The 27,927-nt window shown below is 49.5% G+C and overlaps 1 protein-coding gene across 1 annotated transcript in view; it reads left to right on the top strand.

Moving 5' to 3' along the window:
• Positions 1 to 27,927, top strand: part of LOC145423713 (uncharacterized) — a 57,212-nt gene that overhangs the window by 16,106 nt on the left and 13,179 nt on the right. The window contains exon 7 of the mRNA XM_080296470.1: positions 994 to 1,982. Coding sequence (XP_080152596.1) covers positions 994 to 1,982 — 989 coding nt within the window. The remainder of the gene's footprint in view (positions 1 to 993; positions 1,983 to 27,927) is intronic.

Genomic DNA, 27,927 nt, shown 5'->3' with positions numbered 1-27,927 from the left:
CAACTGCTCCAACAACAACCACAGCTGCCCCAACAACAACCACAGCTTCCTCAACAACAACAACAACTCCCTCAACCACAGCTGCTCCAACAACAACTACAGCTGTTCCAACAACAACCACAACTGCTCCAACAACAACCACAGCTTCGCCAACAACCACTACAACTGCTCCAACAACAACCACAACTGAGGCCACAACAACCACAGCTTCGCCAACAACTACCACAACTGCTCCAACAACAACCACAACTTTGGCCACAACTGCAGCTGCTCCAACAACAACCACAGCTGCTTCAACAACAACCACAACTGTGGCCACAACTGCAGCTGTTCCAACAACAACTACAGCTGCTCCAACAACAACAACAACTGTGGCCACAACTGCAGCTGCTCCAACAACAACTACAGCTGCTCCAACAACAACCACAACTGCTCCAACAACAACCACAACTGAGGCCACAACAACCACAGCTTCACCAACAACAACTACAGCTGCTCAAACAACAACCACAGCTTTGCCACCACCAACAACAACAACACCCTCAACCACAGCTGCTCCAACAACAACTACAGCTGCACCAACAACAACTACAACTGCTCCAACCACAACTGCCGCCCTAACAACAGCCACAACTGCTCAAACAACAACCACAGCTTTGCCACCAACAACAACAACAACACCCTCAACCACAGCTGCTCCAACAACTACAGCTGCTCCAAAAACAACTACAACTGCTCCAACCACAACTGCCGCCCTAACAACAGCCACAACTGCACCAACAACAACCACAGCTGCCCCAACAACAACCACAGCTTCCTCAACAACAACAACAACAACAACAACAACAACAACAACAACAACTCCCTCAACCACAGCTGCTCCAACAACAACTACAGCTGTTCCAACAACAACCACAACTGCTCCAACAACAACTACAGCTGCTCCAACAACAACTACAACTGCTCCAACCACAACTGCCGCCCTAACAACAGCCACAACTGCACCAACAACAACCACAGCTGCCCCAACAACAACCACAGCTTCCTCAACAACAACAACAACAACAACAACTCCCTCAACCACAGCTGCTCCAACAACAACTACAGCTGTTCCAACAACAACCACAACTGCTCCAACAACAACCACAGCTTCGCCAACAACAACTACAACTGCTCCAACAACAACCACAACTGAGGCCACAACAACCACAGCTTCGCCAACAACAACCACAACTGCTCCAACAACAACCACAACTTTGGCCACAACTGCAGCTGCTCCAACAACAACCACAGCTGCTTCAACAACAACCACAACTGTGGCCACAACTGCAGCTGCTCCAACAACAACTACAGCTGCTCCAACAACAACAACAACTGTGGCCACAACTGCAGCTGCTCCAACAACAACTACAGCTGCTCCAACAACAACCACAACGGCTCCAACAACAACCACAACTGAGGCCACAACAACCACAGCTTCGCCAACAACAACTACAGCTGCTAGAACAAAAACCACAGCTGCTCCAACAACAACTACAGCTGCTCCAACAACAACTACAACTGCTCCAACCACAACTGCCGCCCTAACAACAGCCACAACTCCACCAACAACAACTACAGCTGCCCCAACAACAACCACAGCTTCCTCAACAACAACAACAACAACAACAACTCCCTCAACCACAGCTGCTCCAACAACAACTACAGCTGTTCCAACAACAACCACAACTGCTCCAACAACAACCACAGCTTCGCCAACAACAACCACAACTGCTCCAACCACAACTGCCGCCCTAACAACAGCCAAAACTGCACCAACAACAACCACAGCTGCCCCAACAACAACCACAGCTTACTCAACAACAACAACAACAACAACAACTCCCTCAACCACAGCTCCTCCAACAACAACTACAACTGCTCCAACAACAACCACAACTGAGGCCACAACAACCACAGCTTCGCCAACAACAGCCACAACTGCACCAACAACAACCACAGCTGCCCCAACAACAACCACAGCTTCGCCAACAACAACTACAGCTGCTCAAACAACAACCACAGCTTTGCCACCAACAACAACAACAACACCCTCAACCACAGCTGCTCCAACAACAACCACAGCTGCTCCAACAACAACTACAGCTGCTCCAACAACAACTACAGCTGCTCCAACAACAACAACAACTGTGGCCACAACTGCAGCTGCTCCAACAACAACTACAGCTGCTCCAACAACAACTACAGCTGCTCCAACAACAACAACAACTGTGGCCACAACTGCAGCTGCTCCAACAACAACTACAGCTGCTCAAACAACAACCACAGCTGCTCCAGCAACAACTACAGCTGCTCCAACAACAACTACAACTGCTCCAACAACAACTACAGCTGCTCCAACAACAACTACAACTGCTCCAACCACAACTGCCGCCCTAACAACAGCCACAACTGCACCAACAACAACCACAGCTGCCCCAACAACAACCACAGCTTCCTCAACAACAACAACAACAACAACTCCCTCAACCACAGCTGCTCCAACAACAACTACAGCTGTTCCAACAACAACTACAACTGCTCCAACCACAACTGCCGCCCTAACAACAGCCACAACTGCACCAACAACAACCACAGCTGCCCCAACAACAACCACAGCTTCCTCAACAACAACAACAACAACAACTCCCTCAACCACAGCTGCTCCAACAACAACTACAGCTGCTCCAACAACAACTACAACTGCTCCAACCACAACTGCCGCCCTAACAACAGCCACAACTGCTCAAACAACAACCACAGCTTTGCCACCAACAACAACAACAACACCCTCAACCACAGCTGCTCCAACAACAACTACAGCTGCTCCAACAACAACTACAACTGCTCCAACCACAACTGCCGCCCTAACAACAGCCACAACTGCACCAACAACAGCCACAGCTGCCCCAACAACAACCACAGCTTCCTCAACAACAACAACAACAACAACAACTCCCTCAACCACAGCTGCTCCAACAACAACTACAGCTGTTCCAACAACAACTACAGCTGTTCCAACAACAACCACAACTGCTCCAACAACAACCACAGCTGCCCCAACAACAACCACAGCTTCCTCAACAACAACAACAACTCCCTCAACCACAGCTGCTCCAACAACAACTACAGCTGTTCCAACAACAACCACAACTGCTCCAACAACAACAACAACTGTGGCCACAACTGCAGCTGCTCCAACAACAACTACAGCTGCTCCAACAACAACCACAACTGCTCCAACAACAACCACAACTGAGGCCACAACAACCACAGCTTCGCCAACAACAACTACAGCTGCTCCAACAACAACTACAGCTGCTCCAACAACAACTACAGCTGCTCCAACAACAACTACAACTGCTCCAACCACAACTGCCGCCCTAACAACAGCCACAACTGCACCAACAACAGCCACAGCTGCCCCAACAACAACAACAGCTTCCTCAACAACAACAACAACAACAACAACAACTCCCTCAACCACAGCTGCTCCAACAACAACTACAGCTGTTCCAACAACAACCACAGCTGCTCCAACAACAACTACAGCTGTTCCAACAACAACCACAACTGCTCCAACAACAACCACAGCTTCGCCAACAACAACTACAACTGCTCCAACAACAACCACAACTGAGGCCACAACAACCACAGCTTCGCCAACAACAACCACAACTGCTCCAACAACAACCACAACTTTGGCCACAACTGCAGCTGCTCCAACAACAACCACAGCTGCTTCAACAACAACAACAACTGTGGCCACAACTGCAGCTGCTCCAACAACAACTACAGCTGCTCCAACAACAACCACAACTGCTCCAACAACAACCACAACTGAGGCCACAACAACCACAGCTTCGCCAACAACAACTACAGCTGCTCAAACAACAACCACAGCTTTGCCACCAACAACAACAACAACACCCTCAACCACAGCTGCTCCAACAACAACTACAGCTGCTCCAACAACAACTACAACTGCTCCAACCACAACTGCCGCCCTAACAACAGCCACAACTCCACCAACAACAACCACAGCTGCCCCAACAACAACCACAGCTTCCTCAACAACAACAACAACAACAACAACTCCCTCAACCACAGCTGCTCCAACAACAACTACAGCTGTTCCAACAACAACCACAACTGCTCCAACAACAACCACAGCTTCGCCAACAACAACCACAACTGCTCCAACCACAACTGCCGCCCTAACAACAGCCACAACTGCACCAACAACAACCACAGCTGCCCCAACAACAACCACAGCTTCCTCAACAACAACAACAACAACAACAACAACAACAACAACAACTCCCTCAACCACAGCTGCTCCAACAACAACTACAACTGCTCCAACAACAACCACAACTGAGGCCACAACAACCACAGCTTCGCCAACAACAGCCACAACTGCACCAACAACAACCACAGCTGCCCCAACAACAACAACAGCTTCGCCAACAACAACTACAGCTGCTCAAACAACAACCACAGCTTTGCCACCAACAACAACAACAACACCCTCAACCACAGCTGCTCCAACAACAACTACAGCTGCTCCAACAACAACTACAACTGCTCCAACCACAACTGCCGCCCTAACAACAGCCACAACTGCACCAACAACAACCACAGCTGCCCCAACAACAACCACAGCTTCCTCAACAACAACAACAACAACAACAACTCCCTCAACCACAGCTGCTCCAACAACAACTACAGCTGCCCCAACAACAACCACAGCTTCCCCAACAACAACTGCACCAACAACAACCACAGCTGCCCCAACAACAACCACAGCTGCCCCAACAACAACCACAGCTTCCTCAACAACAAAAACAACAACACCCTCAACCACAGCTGCTCCAACAACAACCACAGCTGCTCCAACAACTACCACAACTGCACCCACAACAACCACAGCTGCTCCAACAACAACTACAACTGCTCAAACAACAACCACAGCTTTGCCACCAACAACAACAACAACACCCTCAACCACAGCTGCTCCAACAACAACTACAGCTGCTCCAACAACAACTACAACTGCTCCAACCACAACTGCCGCCCTAACAACAGCCACAACTGCTCAAACAACAACCACAGCTTTGCCACCAACAGCAACAACAACACCCTCAACCACAGCTGCTCCAACAACAACTACAGCTGCTCCAACAACAACTACAACTGCTCCAACCACAACTGCCGCCCTAACAACAGCCACAACTGCACCAACAACAGCCACAGCTGTCCCAACAACAACCACAGCTTCCTCAACAACAACAACAACAACAACAACTCCCTCAACCACAGCTGCTCCAACAAAAACTACAACTGTTCCAACAACAACTACAGCTGTTCCAACAACAACCACAACTGCTCCAACAACAACCACAGCTGCCCCAACAAAAACCACAGCTTCCTCAACAACAACAACAACTCCCTCAACCACAGCTGCTCCAACAACAACTACAGCTGTTCCAACAACAACCACAACTGCTCCAACAACAACCACAGCTTCGCCAACAACAACTACAACTGCTCCAACAACAACCACAACTGAGGCCACAACAACCACAGCTTCGCCAACAACAACCACAACTGCTCCAACAACAACCACAACTTTGGCCACAACTGCAGCTGCTCCAACAACAACCACAGCTGCTTCAACGACAACCACAACTGTGGCCACAACTGCAGCTGTTCCAACAACAACTACAGCTGCTCCAACAACAACAACAACTGTGGCCACAACTGCAGCTGCTCCAACAACAACTACAGCTGCTCCAACAACAACCACAACTGCTCCAACAACAACCACAACTGAGGCCACAACAACCACAGCTTCGCCAACAACAACTACAGCTGCTCAAACAACAACCACAGCTTTGCCACCAACAACAACAACAACACCCTCAACCACAGCTGTTCCAACAACAACTACAGCTGCTCCAACAACAACTACAACTGCTCCAACCACAACTGCCGCCCTAACAACAGCCACAACTGCACCAACAACAACCACAGCTTTGCCACCAACAACAACCACAGCTTCCTCAACAACAACAACAACAACAACTCCCTCAACCACAGCTGCTCCAACAACAACTACAGCTGTTCCAACAACAACCACAACTGCTCCAACAACAACCACAGCTTCGCCAACAACAACTACAACTGCTCCAACAACAACCACAACTGAGGCCACAACAACCACAGCTTCGCCAACAACAACCACAACTGCTCCAACAACAACCACAACTTTGGCCACAACTGCAGCTGCTCCAACAACAACCACAGCTGCTTCAACAACAACCACAACTGTGGCCACAACTGCAGCTATTCCAACAACAACTACAGCTGCTCCAACAACAACAACAACTGTGGCCACAACTGCAGCTGCTCCAACAACAACTACAGCTGCTCCAACAACAACCACAACTGCTCCAACAACAACCACAACTGAGGCCACAACAACCACAGCTTCGCCAACAACAACTACAGCTGCTCAAACAACAACCACAGCTGCTCCAACAACAACTACAGCTGCTCCAACAACAACTACAACTGCTCCAACCACAACTGCCGCCCTAACAACAGCCACAACTGCTCAAACAACAACCGCAGCTTTGCCACCAACAACAACAACAACACCCTCAACCACAGCTGCTCCAACAACAACTACAGCTGCTCCAACAACAACTACAACTGCTCCAACCACAACTGCCGCCCTAACAACAGCCACAACTGCACCAACAACAACCACAGCTGCCCCAACAACAACCACAGCTTCCTCAACAACAACAACAACAACAACAACTCCCTCAACCACAGCTGCTCCAACAACAACTACAGCTGTTCCAACAACAACCACAACTGCTCCAACAACAACCACAGCTTCGCCAACAACAACCACAACTGCTCCAACCACAACTGCCGCCCTAACAACAGCCACAACTGCACCAACAACAACCACAGCTGCCCCAACAACAACCACAGCTTCCTCAACAACAACAACAACAACAACAACAACAACAACAACAACTCCCTCAACCACAGCTGCTCCAACAACAACTACAACTGCTCCAACAACAACCACAACTGAGGCCACAACAACCACAGCTTCGCCAACAACAGCCACAACTGCACCAACAACAACCACAGCTGCCCCAACAACAACAACAGCTTCGCCAACAACAACTACAGCTGCTCAAACAACAACCACAGCTTTGCCACCAACAACAACAACAACACCCTCAACCACAGCTGCTCCAACAACAACTACAGCTGCTCCAACAACAACTACAACTGCTCCAACCACAACTGCCGCCCTAACAACAGCCACAACTGCACCAACAACAACCACAGCTGCCCCAACAACAACCACAGCTTCCTCAACAACAACAACAACAACAACAACTCCCTCAACCACAGCTGCTCCAACAACAACTACAGCTGCCCCAACAACAACCACAGCTTCCCCAACAACAACTGCACCAACAACAACCACAGCTGCCCCAACAACAACTACAGCTGCCCCAACAACAACCACAGCTTCCTCAACAACAAAAACAACAACACCCTCAACCACAGCTGCTCCAACAACAACAACAACTGTGGCCACAACTGCAGCTGCTCCAACAACAACTACAGCTGCTCCAACAACAACCACAACTGCTCCAACAACAACCACAACGGAGGCCACAACAACCACAGCTTCGCCAACAACAACTACAGCTGCCCCAACAACAACCACAGCTTCCTCAACAACAACAACAACTCCCTCAACCACAGCTGCTCCAACAACAACTACAGCTGTTCCAACAACAACCACAACTGCTCCAACAACAACCACAGCTTCGCCAACAACAACTACAACTGCTCCAACAACAACCACAACTGAGGCCACAACAACCACAGCTTCGCCAACAACAACCACAACTGCTCCAACAACAACCACAACTTTGGCCACAACTGCAGCTGCTCCAACAACAACCACAGCTGCTTCAACAACAACCACAACTGTGGCCACAACTGCAGCTGTTCCAACAACAACTACAGCTGCTCCAACAACAACAACAACTGTGGCCACAACTGCAGCTGCTCCAACAACAACTACAGCTGCTCCAACAACAACCACAACTGCTCCAACAACAACCACAACTGAGGCCACAACAACCACAGCTTCGCCAACAACAACTACAGCTGCTCAAACAACAACCACAGCTGCTCCAACAACAACTACAGCTGCTCCAACAACAACTACAACTGCTCCAACCACAACTGCCGCCCTAACAACAGCCACAACTGCACCAACAACAACCACAGCTGCCCCAACAACAACCACAGCTTCCTCAACAACAACAACAACAACAACTCCCTCAACCACAGCTGCTCCAACAACAACTACAGCTGTTCCAACAACAACAACAACTGCTCCAACAACAACCACAGCTTCGCCAACAACAACTACAACTGCTCCAACAACAACCACAACTGAGGCCACAACAACCACAGCTTCGTCAACAACAACCACAACAGCTCCAACAACAACCACAACTTTGGCCACAACTGCAGCTGCTCCAACAACAACCACAGCTGCTTCAACAACAACCACAACTGTGGCCACAACTGCAGCTGTTCCAACAACAACTACAGCTGCTCCAACAACAACAACAACTGTGGCCACAACTGCAGCTGCTCCAACAACAACTACAGCTGCTCCAACAACAACAACAACTGTGGCCACAACTGCAGCTGCTCCAACAACAACTACAGCTGCTCCAACAACAACCACAACTGCTCCAACAACAACCACAACTGAGGCCACAACAACCACAGCTTCGCCAACAACAACTACAGCTGCTCAAACAACAACCACAGCTGCTCCAACAACAACCACAGCTTCCTCAACAACAACAACAACAACAACTCCCTCAACCACAGCTGCTCCAACAACAACTACAGCTGCTCCAACAACAACTACAACTGCTCCAACCACAACTGCCGCCCTAACAACAGCCACAACTGCACCAACAACAGCCACAGCTGCCCCAACAACAACCACAGCTTCCTCAACAACAACAACAACACCCTCAACCACAGCTGTTCCAACAACAACTACAGCTGCTCCAACAACAACTACAACTGCTCCAACCACAACTGCCGCCCTAACAACAGCCACAACTGCACCAACAACAAACACAGCTTTGCCACCAACAACAACCACAGCTTCCTCAACAACAACAACAACAACAACTCCCTCAACCACAGCTGCTCCAACAACAACTACAGCTGTTCCAACAACACCCTCAACCACAGCTGCTCCAACAACAACCACAGCTTCGCCAACAACAACTACAACTGCTCCAACAACAACCACAACTGAGGCCACAACAACCACAGCTTCGCCAACAACAACCACAACTGCTCCAACAACAACCACAACTTTGGCCACAACTGCAGCTGCTCCAACAACAACCACAGCTGCTTCAACGACAACCACAACTGTGGCCACAACTGCAGCTGTTCCAACAACAACTACAGCTGCTCCAACAACAACAACAACTGTGGCCACAACTGCAGCTGCTCCAACAACAACTACAGCTGCTCAAACAACAACCACAACTGCTCCAACAACAACCACAACTGAGGCCACAACAACCACAGCTTCGCCAACAACAACTACAGCTGCTCAAACAACAACCACAGCTTTGCCACCAACAACAACAACAACACCCTCAACCACAGCTGTTCCAACAACAACTACAGCTGCTCCAACAACAACTACAACTGCTCCAACCACAACTGCCGCCCTAACAACAGCCACAACTGCACCAACAACAACCACAGCTTTGCCACCAACAACAACCACAGCTTCCTCAACAACAACAACAACAACAACTCCCTCAACCACAGCTGCTCCAACAACAACTACAGCTGTTCCAACAACAACCACAACTGCTCCAACAACAACCACAGCTTCGCCAACAACAACTACAACTGCTCCAACAACAACCACAACTGAGGCCACAACAACCACAGCTTCGCCAACAACAACCACAACTGCTCCAACAACAACCACAACTTTGGCCACAACTGCAGCTGCTCCAACAACAACCACAGCTGCTTCAACAACAACCACAACTGTGGCCACAACTGCAGCTATTCCAACAACAACTACAGCTGCTCCAACAACAACAACAACTGTGGCCACAACTGCAGCTGCTCCAACAACAACTACAGCTGCTCCAACAACAACCACAACTGCTCCAACAACAACCACAACTGAGGCCACAACAACCACAGCTTCGCCAACAACAACTACAGCTGCTCAAACAACAACCACAGCTGCTCCAACAACAACTACAGCTGCTCCAACAACAACTACAACTGCTCCAACCACAACTGCCGCCCTAACAACAGCCACAACTGCTCAAACAACAACCGCAGCTTTGCCACCAACAACAACAACAACACCCTCAACCACAGCTGCTCCAACAACAACTACAGCTGCTCCAGCAACAACTACAACTGCTCCAACCACAACTGCCGCCCTAACAACAGCCACAACTGCACCAACAACAACCACAGCTTCCCCAACAACAACCACAGCTTCCTCAACAACAACAACAACAACAACAACTCCCTCAACCACAGCTGCTCCAACAACAACTACAGCTGTTCCAACAACAACCACAACTGCTCCAACAACAACCACAGCTTCGCCAACAACAACCACAACTGCTCCAACCACAACTGCCGCCCTAACAACAGCCACAACTGCACCAACAACAACCACAGCTGCCCCAACAACAACCACAGCTTCCTCAACAACAACAACAACAACAACAACAACAACAACAACAACAACTCCCTCAACCACAGCTGCTCCAACAACAACTACAACTGCTCCAACAACAACCACAACTGAGGCCACAACAACCACAGCTTCGCCAACAACAGCCACAACTGCACCAACAACAACCACAGCTGCCCCAACAACAACAACAGCTTCGCCAACAACAACTACAGCTGCTCAAACAACAACCACAGCTTTGCCACCAACAACAACAACAACACCCTCAACCACAGCTGCTCCAACAACAACTACAGCTGCTCCAACAACAACTACAACTGCTCCAACCACAACTGCCGCCCTAACAACAGCCACAACTGCACCAACAACAACCACAGCTGCCCCAACAACAACCACAGCTTCCTCAACAACAACAACAACAACAACAACTCCCTCAACCACAGCTGCTCCAACAACAACTACAGCTGCCCCAACAACAACCACAGCTTCCCCAACAACAACTGCACCAACAACAACCACAGCTGCCCCAACAACAACTACAGCTGCCCCAACAACAACCACAGCTTCCTCAACAACAAAAACAACAACACCCTCAACCACAGCTGCTCCAACAACAACAACAACTGTGGCCACAACTGCAGCTGCTCCAACAACAACTACAGCTGCTCCAACAACAACCACAACTGCTCCAACAACAACCACAACGGAGGCCACAACAACCACAGCTTCGCCAACAACAACTACAGCTGCCCCAACAACAACCACAGCTTCCTCAACAACAACAACAACTCCCTCAACCACAGCTGCTCCAACAACAACTACAGCTGTTCCAACAACAACCACAACTGCTCCAACAACAACCACAGCTTCGCCAACAACAACTACAACTGCTCCAACAACAACCACAACTGAGGCCACAACAACCACAGCTTCGCCAACAACAACCACAACTGCTCCAACAACAACCACAACTTTGGCCACAACTGCAGCTGCTCCAACAACAACCACAGCTGCTTCAACAACAACCACAACTGTGGCCACAACTGCAGCTGTTCCAACAACAACTACAGCTGCTCCAACAACAACAACAACTGTGGCCACAACTGCAGCTGCTCCAACAACAACTACAGCTGCTCCAACAACAACCACAACTGCTCCAACAACAACCACAACTGAGGCCACAACAACCACAGCTTCGCCAACAACAACTACAGCTGCTCAAACAACAACCACAGCTGCTCCAACAACAACTACAGCTGCTCCAACAACAACTACAACTGCTCCAACCACAACTGCCGCCCTAACAACAGCCACAACTGCACCAACAACAACCACAGCTGCCCCAACAACAACCACAGCTTCCTCAACAACAACAACAACAACAACTCCCTCAACCACAGCTGCTCCAACAACAACTACAGCTGTTCCAACAACAACAACAACTGCTCCAACAACAACCACAGCTTCGCCAACAACAACTACAACTGCTCCAACAACAACCACAACTGAGGCCACAACAACCACAGCTTCGCCAACAACAACCACAACAGCTCCAACAACAACCACAACTTTGGCCACAACTGCAGCTGCTCCAACAACAACCACAGCTGCTTCAACAACAACCACAACTGTGGCCACAACTGCAGCTGTTCCAACAACAACTACAGCTGCTCCAACAACAACAACAACTGTGGCCACAACTGCAGCTGCTCCAACAACAACTACAGCTGCTCCAACAACAACAACAACTGTGGCCACAACTGCAGCTGCTCCAACAACAACTACAGCTGCTCCAACAACAACCACAACTGCTCCAACAACAACCACAACTGAGGCCACAACAACCACAGCTTCGCCAACAACAACTACAGCTGCTCAAACAACAACCACAGCTGCTCCAACAACAACCACAGCTTCCTCAACAACAACAACAACAACAACTCCCTCAACCACAGCTGCTCCAACAACAACTACAGCTGCTCCAACAACAACTACAACTGCTCCAACCACAACTGCCGCCCTAACAACAGCCACAACTGCACCAACAACAGCCACAGCTGCCCCAACAACAACCACAGCTTCCTCAACAACAACAACAACACCCTCAACCACAGCTGTTCCAACAACAACTACAGCTGCTCCAACAACAACTACAACTGCTCCAACCACAACTGCCGCCCTAACAACAGCCACAACTGCACCAACAACAAACACAGCTTTGCCACCAACAACAACCACAGCTTCCTCAACAACAACAACAACAACAACTCCCTCAACCACAGCTGCTCCAACAACAACTACAGCTGTTCCAACAACAACCACAACTGCTCCAACAACAACCACAGCTTCGCCAACAACAACTACAACTGCTCCAACAACAACCACAACTGAGGCCACAACAACCACAGCTTCGCCAACAACAACCACAACTGCTCCAACAACAACCACAACTTTGGCCACAACTGCAGCTGCTCCAACAACAACCACAGCTGCTTCAACAACAACCACAACTGTGGCCACAACTGCAGCTGTTCCAACAACAACTACAGCTGCTCCAACAACAACAACAACTGTGGCCACAACTGCAGCTGCTCCAACAACAACTACAGCTGCTCCAACAACAACCACAACTGCTCCAACAACAACCACAACTGAGGCCACAACAACCACAGCTTCGCCGACAACAACTACAGCTGCTCAAACAACAACCACAGCTTTGCCACCAACAACAACAACAACACCCTCAACCACAGCTGTTCCAACAACAACTACAGCTGCTCCAACAACAACTACAACTGCTCCAACCACAACTGCCGCCCTAACAACAGCCACAACTACACCAACAACAACCACAGCTTTGCCACCAACAACAACCACAGCTTCCTCAACAACAACAACAACAACAACTCCCTCAACCACAGCTGCTCCAACAACAACTACAGCTGTTCCAACAACAACCACAACTGCTCCAACAACAACCACAGCTTCGCCAACAACAACTACAACTGCTCCAACAACAACCACAACTGAGGCCACAACAACCACAGCTTCGCCAACAACAACCACAACTGCTCCAACAACAACCACAACTTTGGCCACAACTGCAGCTGCTCCAACAACAACCACAGCTGCTTCAACAACAACCACAACTGTGGCCACAACTGCAGCTATTCCAACAACAACTACAGCTGCTCCAACAACAACAACAACTGTGGCCACAACTGCAGCTGCTCCAACAACAACTACAGCTGCTCCAACAACAACCACAACTGCTCCAACAACAACCACAACTGAGGCCACAACAACCACAGCTTCGCCAACAACAACTACAGCTGCTCAAACAACAACCACAGCTGCTCCAACAACAACTACAGCTGCTCCAACAACAACCACAACTGCTCCAACCACAACTGCCGCCCTAACAACAGCCACAACTGCACCAACAACAACCACAGCTGCCCCAACAACAACCACAGCTTCCTCAACAACAACAACAACAACTCCCTCAACCACAGCTGCTCCAACAACAACTACAACTGCTCCAACAACAACCACAACTGAGGCCACAACAACCACAGCTTCGCCAACAACAGCCACAACTGCACCAACAACAACCACAGCTGCACCAACAACAACCACAGCTTCGCCAACAACAACTACAGCTGCTCAAACAACAACCACAGCTTTGCCACCAACAACAACAACAACACCCTCAACCACAGCTGCTCCAACAACAACTACAGCTGCTCCAACAACAACTACAACTGCTCCATCCACAACTGCCGCCCTAACAACAGCCACAACTGCACCAACAACAACCACAGATGCCCCAACAACAACCACAGCTTCCTCAACAACAACAACAACAACAACAACTCCCTCAACCACAGCTGCTCCAACAACAACTACAGCTGCCCCAACAACAACCACAGCTTCCCCAACAACAACTGCACCAACAACAACCACAGCTGCCCCAACAAAAACTACAGCTGCCCCAACAACAACCACAGCTTCCTCAACAACAAAAACAACAACACCCTCAACCACAGCTGCTCCAACAACAACAACAACTGTGGCCACAACTGCAGCTGCTCCAACAACAACTACAGCTGCTCCAACAACAACCACAACTGCTCCAACAACAACCACAACTGCGGCCACAACAACCACAGCTTCGCCAACAACAACTACAGCTGCCCCAACAACAACCACAGCTTCCTCAACAACAAAAACAACAACACCCTCAACCACAGCTGCTCCAACAACAACCACAGCTGCTCCAACAACTACCACAACTGCACCCACAACAACCACAGCTGCTCCAACAACTACAACTGCACCAACAACAACCACAGCTGCCCCAACAACAACCACAGCTTCGCCAACAACAACTACAGCTGCTCAAACAACAACCACAGCTTTGCCACCAACAACAACAACAACACCCTCAACCACAGCTGCTCCAACAACAACTACAGCTGCTCCAACAACAACTACAACTGCTCCATCCACAACTGCCGCCCTAACAACAGCCACAACTGCACCAACAACAACCACAGATGCCCCAACAACAACCACAGCTTCCTCAACAACAACAACAACAACAACAACTCCCTCAACCACAGCTGCTCCAACAACAACTACAGCTGCCCCAACAACAACCACAGCTTTCCCAACAACAACTGCACCAACAACAACCACAGCTGCCCCAACAACAACTACAGCTGCCCCAACAACAACCACAGCTTCCTCAACAACAAAAACAACAACACCCTCAACCACAGCTGCTCCAACAACAACAACAACTGTGGCCACAACTGCAGCTGCTCCAACAACAACTACAGCTGCTCCAACAACAACCACAACTGCTCCAACAACAACCACAACTGAGGCCACAACAACCACAGCTTCGCCAACAACAACTACAGCTGCCCCAACAACAACCACAGCTTCCTCAACAACAAAAACAACAACACCCTCAACCACAGCTGCTCCAACAACAACCACAGCTGCTCCAACAACTACCACAACTGCACCCACAACAACCACAGCTGCTCCAACAACTACAACTGCTCAAACAACAACCACAGCTTTGCCAACAACAACTACAGCTGCCCCAACAACAACCACAGCTTCCTCAACAACAACAACAACAACACCCTCAACCACAGCTGCTCCAACAACAACTACAGCTGCTCCAACAACAACTACAACTGTTCCAACCACAACTGCCGCCCTAACAACAGCCACAACTGCACCAACAACAACCACAGCTGCTCCAACAACAACTACAGCTGCTCCAACAACAACCACAGCTTCCTCAACAACAACAACAACAACACCCTCAACCACAGCTGCTCCAACAACAACTACAGCTGCTCCAACAACAACTACAACTGTTCCAACCACAACTGCCGCCCTAACAACAGCCACAACTGCACCAACAACAACCACAGCTGCTCCAACAACAACTACAGCTGCTCCAACAACAACTACAACTGCTCCAAACACAACTGCCGCCCTAACAACAGCCACAACTGCTCAAACAACAACCACAGCTTTGCCACCAACAACAACAACAACACCCTCAACCACAGCTGCTCCAACAACAACTACAGCTGCTCCAACAACAACTACAACTGCTCCAACCACAACTGCCGCCATAACAACAGCCACAACTGCACCAACAACAGCCACAGCTTCCCCAACAACAACCACAGCTTCCTCAACAACAACAACAACAACAACAACAACAACAACTCCCTCAACCACAGCTGCTCCAACAACAACTACAGCTGTTCCAACAACAACCACAACTGCTCCAACAACAACCACAGCTTCGCCAACAACAACTACAACTGCTCCAACAACAACCACAACTGAGGCCACAACAACCACAGCTTCGCCAACAACAACCACAACTGCTCCAACAACAACCACAACTTTGGCCACAACTGCAGCTGCTCCAACAACAACCACAGCTGCTTCAACAACAACCACAACTGTGGCCACAACTGCAGCTGTTCCAACAACAACTACAGCTGCTCCAACAACAACAACAACTGTGGCCACAACTGCAGCTGCTCCAACAACAACTACTGCTGCTCCAACAACAACCACAACTGCTCCAACAACAACCACAACTGAGGCCACAACAACCATAGCTTCGCCAACAACAACTACAGCTGCTCAAACAACAACCACAGCATTGCCACCAACAACAACAACAACACCCTCAACCACAGCTGTTCCAACAACAACTACAGCTGCTCCAACAACAACTACAACTGCTCCAACCACAACTGCCGCCCTAACAACAGCCACAACTCCACCAACAACAACCACAACTGCCCCAACAACAACCACAGCTTCCTCAACAACAACAACAACAACTCCCTCAACCACAGCTGCTCCAACAACAACTACAGCTGTTCCAACAACAACCACAACTGCTCCAACAACAACCACAGCTTCGCCAACAACAACCACAACTGCTCCAACCACAACTGCCGCCCTAACAACAGCCACAACTGCACCAACAACAACCACAGCTGCCCCAACAACAACCACAGCTTCCTCAACAACAACAACAACAACAACAACTCCCTCAACCACAGCTGCTCCAACAACAACTACAACTGCTCCAACAACAACCACAACTGAGGCCACAACAACCACAGCTTCGCCAACAACAGCCAAAACTGCACCAACAACAACCACAGCTGCTCAAACAACAACCACAGCTTTGCCACCAACAACAACAACAACTCCCTCAACCACAGCTGCTCCAACAACAACTACAGCTGTTCCAACAACAACCACAACTGCTCCAACAACAACCACAGCTTCGCCAACAACAACTACAACTGCTCCAACAACAACCACAACTGAGGCCACAACAACCACAGCTTCGCCAACAACAACCACAACTGCTCCAACAACAACCACAACTGTGGCCACAACTGCAGCTGTTCCAACAACAACTACAGCTGCTCCAACAACAACAACAACTGTGGCCACAACTGCAGCTGCTCCAACAACAACTACAGCTGCTCCAACAACAACCACAACTGCTCCAACAACAACCACAACTGAGGCCACAACAACCACAGCTTCGCCAACAACAGCTACAGCTGCTCAAACAACAACCACAGCTGCTCCAACAACAACTACAGCTGCTCCAACAACAACTACAACTGCTCCAACCACAACTGCCGCCCTAACAACAGCCACAACTGCACCAACAACAGCCACAGCTGCCCCAACAACAACAACAGCTTCCTCAACAACAACAACAACAACAACAACTCCCTCAACCACAGCTGCTCCAACAACAACTACAGCTGTTCCAACAACAACCACAGCTGCTCCAACAACAACTACAGCTGTTCCAACAACAACCACAACTGCTCCAACAACAACCACAGCTTCGCCAACAACAACTACAACTGCTCCAACAACAACCACAACTGAGGCCACAACAACCACAGCTTCGCCAACAACAACCACAACTGCTCCAACAACAACCACAACTTTGGCCACAATTGCAGCTGCTCCAACAACAACCACAGCTGCTTCAACAACAACCACAACTGTGGCCACAACTGCAGCTGTTCCAACAACAACTACAGCTGCTCCAACAACAACAACAACTGTGGCCACAACTGCAGCTGCTCCAACAACAACTACAGCTGCTCCAACAACAACCACAACTGCTCCAACAACAACCACAACTGAGGCCACAACAACCACAGCTTCGCCAACAACAACTACAGCTGCTCAAACAACAACCACAGCTTTGCCACCAACAACAACAACAACACCCTCAACCACAGCTGTTCCAACAACAACTACAGCTGCTCCAACAACAACTACAACTGCTCCAACCACAACTGCCGCCCTAACAACAGCCACAACTGCTCAAACAACAAAAACAGCTTTGCCACCAACAACAACAACAACACCCTCAACCACAGCTGCTCCAACAACAACTACAGCTGCTCCAACAACAACTACAACTGCTCCAACCACAACTGCCGCCCTAACAACAGCCACAACTCCACCAACAACAACCACAGCTGCCCCAACAACAACCACAGCTTCCTCAACAACAACAACAACAACAACAACAACTCCCTCAACCACAGCTGCTCCAACAACAACTACAGCTGTTCCAACAACAACCACAACTGCTCCAACAACAACTACAGCTGCTCCAACAACAACTACAACTGCTCCAACCACAACTGCCGCCCTAACAACAGCCACAACTGCACCAACAACAACCACAGCTGCCCCAACAACAACCACAGCTTCCTCAACAACAACAACAACAACAACAACAACTCCCTCAACCACAGCTGCTCCAACAACAACCACAACTGCTCCAACAACAACCACAGCTTCGCCAACAACAACTACAACTGCTCCAACAACAACCACAACTGAGGCCACAACAACCACAGCTTCGCCAACAACAACCACAACTGCTCCAACAACAACCACAACTTTGGCCACAACTGCAGCTGCTCCAACAACAACCACAGCTGCTTCAACAACAACCACAACTGTGGCCACAACTGCAGCTGTTCCAACAACAACTACAGCTGCTCCAACAACAACCACAACTGAGGCCACAACAACCACAGCTTCGCCAACAACAACTACAGCTGCTCAAACAACAACCACAGCTTTGCCACCAACAACAACAACAACACCCTCAACCACAGCTGCTCCAACAACAACTACAGCTGCTCCAACAACAACTACAACTGCTCCAACCACAACTGCCGCCCTAACAACAGCCACAACTCCACCAACAACAACCACAGCTGCCCCAACAACAACCACAGCTTCCTCAACAACAACAACAACAACAACAACTCCCTCAATCACAGCTGCTCCAACAACAACTACAGCTGTTCCAACAACAACCACAACTGCTCCAACAACAACCACAGCTTCGCCAACAACAACCACAACTGCTCCAACCACAACTGCCGCCCTAACAACAGCCACAACTGCACCAACAACAACCACAGCTGCCCCAACAACAACCACAGCTTCCTCAACAACAACAACAACAACAACAACAACAACAACTCCCTCAACCACAGCTGCTCCAACAACAACTACAACTGCTCCAACAACAACCACAACTGAGGCCACAACAACCACAGCTTCGCCAACAACAGCCACAACTGCACCAACAACAACCACAGCTGCCCCAACAACAACAACAGCTTCGCCAACAACAACTACAGCTGCTCAAACAACAACCACAGCTTTGCCACCAACAACAACAACAACACCCTCAACCACAGCTGCTCCAACAACAACTACAGCTGCTCCAACAACAACTACAACTGCTCCAACCACAACTGCCGCCCTAACAACAGCCACAACTGCACCAACAACAACCACAGCTGCCCCAACAACAACCACAGCTTCCTCAACAACAACAACAACAACAACAACTCCCTCAACCACAGCTGCTCCAACAACAACTACAGCTGCCCCAACAACAACCACAGCTTCCCCAACAACAACTGCACCAACAACAACCACAGCTGCCCCAACAACAACCACAGCTGCCCCAACAACAACCACAGCTTCCTCAACAACAAAAACAACAACACCCTCAACCACAGCTGCTCCAACAACAACCACAGCTGCTCCAACAACTACCACAACTGCACCCACAACAACCACAGCTGCTCCAACAACAACTACAACTGCTCAAACAACAACCACAGCTTTGCCACCAACAACAACAACTACACCCTCAACCACAGCTGCTCCAACAACAACTACAGCTGCTCCAACAACAACTACAACTGCTCCAACCACAACTGCCGCCCTAACAACAGCCACAACTGCTCAAACAACAACCACAGCTTTGCCACCAACAACAACAACAACACCCTCAACCACAGCTGCTCCAACAACAACTACAGCTGCTCCAACAACAACTACAACTGCTCCAACCACAACTGCCGCCCTAACAACAGCCACAACTGCACCAACAACAGCCACAGCTGCCCCAACAACAACCAGAGCTTCCTCAACAACAACAACAACAACAACAACTCCCTCAACCACAGCTGCTCCAACAACAACTACAGCTGTTCCAACAACAACTACAGCTGTTCCAACAACAACCACAACTGCTCCAACAACAACCACAGCTGCCCCAACAACAACCACAGCTTCCTCAACAACAACAACAACTCCCTCAACCACAGCTGCTCCAACAACAACTACAGCTGTTCCAACAACAACCACAACTGCTCCAACAACAACCACAGCTTCGCCAACAACAACTACAACTGCTCCAACAACAACCACAACTGAGGCCACAACAACCACAGCTTCGCCAACAACAACCACAACTGCTCCAACAACAACCACAACTTTGGCCACAACTGCAGCTGCTCCAACGACAACCACAGCTGCTTCAACAACAACCACAACTGTGGCCACAACTGCAGCTGTTCCAACAACAACTACAGCTGCTCCAACAACAACAACAACTGTGGCCACAACTGCAGCTGCTCCAACAACAACTACAGCTGCTCCAACAACAACCACAACTGCTCCAACAACAACCACAACTGAGGCCACAACAACCACAGCTTCGCCAACAACAACTACAGCTGCTCAAACAACAACCACAGCTGCTCCAACAACAACTACAGCTGCTCCAACAACAACTACAACTGCTCCAACCACAACTGCCACCCTAACAACAGCCACAACTGCACCAACAACAGCCACAGCTGCCCCAACAACAACCACAGCTTCCTCAACAACAACAACAACACCCTCAACCACAGCTGTTCCAACAACAACTACAGCTGCTCCAACAACAACTACAACTGCTCCAACCACAACTGCCGCCCTAACAACAGCCACAACTGCACCAACAACAAACACAGCTTTGCCACCAACAACAACCACAGCTTCCTCAACAACAACAACAACAACAACTCCCTCAACCACAGCTGCTCCAACAACAACTACAGCTGTTCCAACAACAACCACAACTGCTCCAACAACAACCACAGCTTCGCCAACAACAACTACAACTGCTCCAACAACAACCACAACTGAGGCCACAACAACCACAGCTTCGCCAACAACAACCACAACTGCTCCAACAACAACCACAACTTTGGCCACAACTGCAGCTGCTCCAACAACAACCACAGCTGCTTCAACAACAACCACAACTGTGGCCACAACTGCAGCTGTTCCAACAACAACTACAGCTGCTCCAACAACAACAACAACTGTGGCCACAACTGCAGCTGCTCCAACAACAACTACAGCTGCTCCAACATCAACCACAACTGCTCCAACAACAACCACAACTGAGGCCACAACAACCACAGCTTCGCCAACAACAACTACAGCTGCTCAAACAATAACCACAGCTTTGCCACCAACAACAACAACAACACCCTCAACCACAGCTGTTCCAACAACAACTACAGCTGCTCCAACAACAACTACAACTGCTCCAACCACAACTGCCGCCCTAACAACAGCCACAACTGCACCAACAACAACCACAGCTTTGCCACCAACAACAACCACAGCTTCCTCAACAACAACAACAACTCCCTCAACCACAGCTGCTCCAACAACAACTACAGCTGTTCCAACAACAACCACAACTGCTCCAACAGCAACCACAGCTTCGCCAACAACAACTACAACTGCTCCAACAACAACCACAACTGAGGCCACAACAACCACAGCTTCGCCAACAACAACCACAACTGCTCCAACAACAACCACAACTTTGGCCACAACTGCAGCTGCTCCAACAACAACCACAGCTGCTTCAACAACAACCACAACTGTGGCCACAACTGCAGCTGTTCCAACAACAACTACAGCTGCTCCAACAACAACAACAACTGTGGCCACAACTGCAGCTGCTCCAACAACAACTACAGCTGCTCCAACAACAACCACAACTGCTCCAACAACAACCACAACTGAGGCCACAACAACCACAGCTTCGCCAACAACAACTACAGCTGCTCAAACAACAACCACAGCTGCTCCAACAACAACTACAACTGCTCCAACCACAACTGCCGCCCTAACAACAGCCACAACTGCTCAAACAACAACCACAGCTTTGCCACCAACAACAACAACAACACCCTCAACCACAGCTGCTCCAACAACAACTACAGCTGCTCCAACAACAACTACAACTGCTCCAACCACAACTGCCGCCCTAACAACAGCCACAACTGCACCAACAACAACCACAGCTGCCCCAACAACAACCACAGCTTCCTCAACAACAACAACAACAACAACAACTCCCTCAACCACAGCTGCTCCAACAACAACTACAGCTGTTCCAACAACAACCACAACTGCTCCAACAACAACCACAGCTTCGCCAACAACAACCACAACTGCTCCAACCACAACTGCCGCCCTAACAACAGCCACAACTGCACCAACAACAACCACAGCTGCCCCAACAACAACCACAGCTTCCTCAACAACAACAACAACAACAACAACAACAACAACAACTCCCTCAACCACAGCTGCTCCAACAACAACTACAACTGCTCCAACAACAACCACAACTGAGGCCACAACAACCACAGCTTCGCCAACAACAGCCACAACTGCACCAACAACAACCACAGCTGCCCCAACAACAACAACAGCTTCGCCAACAACAACTACAGCTGCTCAAACAACAACCACAGCTTTGCCACCAACAACAACAACAACACCCTCAACCACAGCTGCTCCAACAACAACTACAGCTGCTCCAACAACAACTACAACTGCTCCAACCACAACTGCCGCCCTAACAACAGCCACAACTGCACCAACAACAACCACAGCTGCCCCAACAACAACCACAGCTTCCTCAACAACAACAACAACAACAACAACTCCCTCAACCACAGCTGCTCCAACAACAACTACAGCTGCCCCAACAACAACCACAGCTTCCCCAACAACAACTGCACCAACAACAACCACAGCTGCCCCAACAACAACTACAGCTGCCCCAACAACAACCACAGCTTCCTCAACAACAAAAACAACAACACCCTCAACCACAGCTGCTCCAACAACAACAACAACTGTGGCCACAACTGCAGCTGCTCCAACAACAACTACAGCTGCTCCAACAACAACCACAACTGTGGCCACAACTGCAGCTGTTCCAACAACAACTACAGCTGCTCCAACAACAACAACAACTGTGGCCACAACTGCAGCTGCTCCAACAACAACTACAGCTGCTCCAACAACAACCACAACTGCTCCAACAACAACCACAACTGAGGCCACAACAACCACAGCTTCGCCAACAACAACTACAGCTGCTCAAACAACAACCACAGCTTTGCCACCAACAACAACAACAACACCCTCAACCACAGCTGTTCCAACAACAACTACAGCTGCTCCAACAACAACTACAACTGCTCCAACCACAACTGCCGCCCTAACAACAGCCACAACTGCACCAACAACAACCACAGCTTTGCCACCAACAACAACCACAGCTTCCTCAACAACAACAACAACTCCCTCAACCACAGCTGCTCCAACAACAACTACAGCTGTTCCAACAACAACCACAACTGCTCCAACAGCAACCACAGCTTCGCCAACAACAACTACAACTGCTCCAACAACAACCACAACTGAGGCCACAACAACCACAGCTTCGCCAACAACAACCACAACTGCTCCAACAACAACCACAACTTTGGCCACAACTGCAGCTGCTCCAACAACAACCACAGCTGCTTCAACAACAACCACAACTGTGGCCACAACTGCAGCTGTTCCAACAACAACTACAGCTGCTCCAACAACAACAACAACTGTGGCCACAACTGCAGCTGCTCCAACAACAACTACAGCTGCTCCAACAACAACCACAACTGCTCCAACAACAACCACAACTGAGGCCACAACAACCACAGCTTCGCCAACAACAACTACAGCTGCTCAAACAACAACCACAGCTGCTCCAACAACAACTACAACTGCTCCAACCACAACTGCCGCCCTAACAACAGCCACAACTGCTCAAACAACAACCACAGCTTTGCCACCAACAACAACAACAACACCCTCAACCACAGCTGCTCCAACAACAACTACAGCTGCTCCAACAACAACCACAGCTGCTCCAACAACAACTACAGCTGTTCCAACAACAACCACAACTGCTCCAACAACAACCACAGCTTCGCCAACAACAACCACAACTGCTCCAACCACAACTGCCGCCCTAACAACAGCCACAACTGCACCAACAACAACCACAGCTGCCCCAACAACAACCACAGCTTCCTCAACAACAACAACAACAACTCCCTCAACCACAGCTGCTCCAACAACAACTACAACTGCTCCAACAACAACCACAACTGAGGCCACAACAACCACAGCTTCGCCAACAACAGCCACAACTGCACCAACAACAACCACAGCTGCCCCAACAACAACAACAGCTTCGCCAACAACAACTACAGCTGCTCAAACAACAACCACAGCTTTGCCACCAACAACAACAACAACACCCTCAACCACAGCTGCTCCAACAACAACTACAGCTGCTCCAACAACAACTACAACTGCTCCAACCACAACTGCCGCCCTAACAACAGCCACAACTGCACCAACAACAACCACAGCTGCCCCAACAACAACCACAGCTTCCTCAACAACAACAACAACAACAACAACTCCCTCAACCACAGCTGCTCCAACAACAACTACAGCTGCCCCAACAACAACCACAGCTTCCCCAACAACAACTGCACCAACAACAACCACAGCTGCCCCAACAACAACTACAGCTGCCCCAACAACAACCACAGCTTCCTCAACAACAAAAACAACAACACCCTCAACCACAGCTGCTCCAACAACAACAACAACTGTGGCCACAACTGCAGCTGCTCCAACAACAACTACAGCTGCTCCAACAACAACCACAACTGCTCCAACAACAACCACAACGGAGGCCACAACAACCACAGCTTCGCCAACAACAACTACAGCTGCCCCAAAAACAACCACAGCTTCCTCAACAACAACAACAACTCCCTCAACCACAGCTGCTCCAACAACAACTACAGCTGTTCCAACAACAACCACAACTGCTCCAACAACAACCACAGCTTCGCCAACAACAACTACAACTGCTCCAACAACAACCACAACTGAGGCCACAACAACCACAGCTTCGCCAACAACAACCACAACTGCTCCAACAACAACCACAACTGTGGCCACAACTGCAGCTGCTCCAACAACAACCACAGCTGCTTCAACAACAACCACAACTGTGGCCACAACTGCAGCTGTTCCAACAACAACTACAGCTGCTCGAACAACAACAACAACTGTGGCCACAACTGCAGCTGCTCCAACAACAACTACAGCTGCTCCAACAACAACCACAACTGCTCCAACAGCAACCACAACTGAGGCCACAACAACCACAGCTTCGCCAACAACAACTACAGCTGCTCAAACAACAACCACAGCTGCTCCAACAACAACTACAGCTGCTCCAACAACAACTACAACTGCTCCAACCACAACTGCCGCCCTAACAACAGCCACAACTGCACCAACAACAACCACAGCTGCCCCAACAACAACCACAGCTTCCTCAACAACAACAACAACAACAACTCCCTCAACCACAGCTGCTCCAACAACAACTACAGCTGTTCCAACAACAACAACAACTGCTCCAACAACAACCACAGCTTCGCCAACAACAACTACAGCTGCTCCAACAACAACCACAACTGAGGCCACAACAACCACAGCTTCGCCAACAACAACCACAACTGCTCCAACAACAACCACAACTTTGGCCACAACTGCAGCTGCTCCAACAACAACCACAGCTGCTTCAACAACAACCACAACTGTGGCCACAACTGCAGCTGTTCCAACAACAACTACAGCTGCTCCAACAACAACAACAACTGTGGCCACAACTGCAGCTGCTCCAACAACAACTACAGCTGCTCCAACAACAACAACAACTGTGGCCACAACTGCAGCTGCTCCAACAACAACTACAGCTGCTCCAACAACAACCACAACTGCTCCAACAACAACCACAACTGAGGCCACAACAACCACAGCTTCGCCAACAACAACTACAGCTGCTCAAACAACAACCACAGCTGCTCCAACAACAACCACAGCTTCCTCAACAACAACAACAACAACAACTCCCTCAACCACAGCTGCTCCAACAACAACTACAGCTGTTCGAACAACAACCACAACTGCTCCAACAACAACCACAGCTTCGCCAACAACAACCACAACTGCTCCAACCACAACTGCCGCCCTAACAACAGCCACAACTGCACCAACAACAACCACAGCTGCCCCAACAACAACCACAGCTTCCTCAACAACAACAACAACAACTCCCTCAACCACAGCTGCTCCAACAACAACTACAACTGCTCCAACAACAACCACAACTGAGGCCACAACAACCACAGCTTCGCCAACAACAGCCACAACTGCACCAACAACAACCACAGCTGCCCCAACAACAACCACAGCTTCGCCAACAACAACTACAGCTGCTCAAACAACAACCACAGCTTTGCCACCAACAACAACAACAACACCATCAACCACAGCTGCTCCAACAACAACTACAGCTGCTCCAACAACAACTACAACTGCTCCATCCACAACTGCCGCCCTAACAACAGCCACAACTGCACCAACAACAACCACAGATGCCCCAACAACAACCACAGCTTCCTCAACAACAACAACAACAACAACAACTCCCTCAACCACAGCTGCTCCAACAACAACTACAGCTGCCCCAACAACAACCACAGCTTCCCCAACAACAACTGCACCAACAACAACCACAGCTGCCCCAACAACAACTACAGCTGCCCCAACAACAACCACAGCTTCCTCAACAACAAAAACAACAACACCCTCAACCACAGCTGCTCCAACAACAACAACAACTGTGGCCACAACTGCAG

The sequence above is a fragment of the Astatotilapia calliptera genome, chromosome 22 (genome assembly GCF_964374335.1).
Source record: "Astatotilapia calliptera chromosome 22, fAstCal68.1, whole genome shotgun sequence".
NCBI classification, from domain to species: domain Eukaryota; kingdom Metazoa; phylum Chordata; class Actinopteri; order Cichliformes; family Cichlidae; genus Astatotilapia; species Astatotilapia calliptera.
The sequence above is the reverse complement of the archived record's forward strand: the minus strand, read 5'-3'. Positions and strand labels throughout refer to the sequence as shown.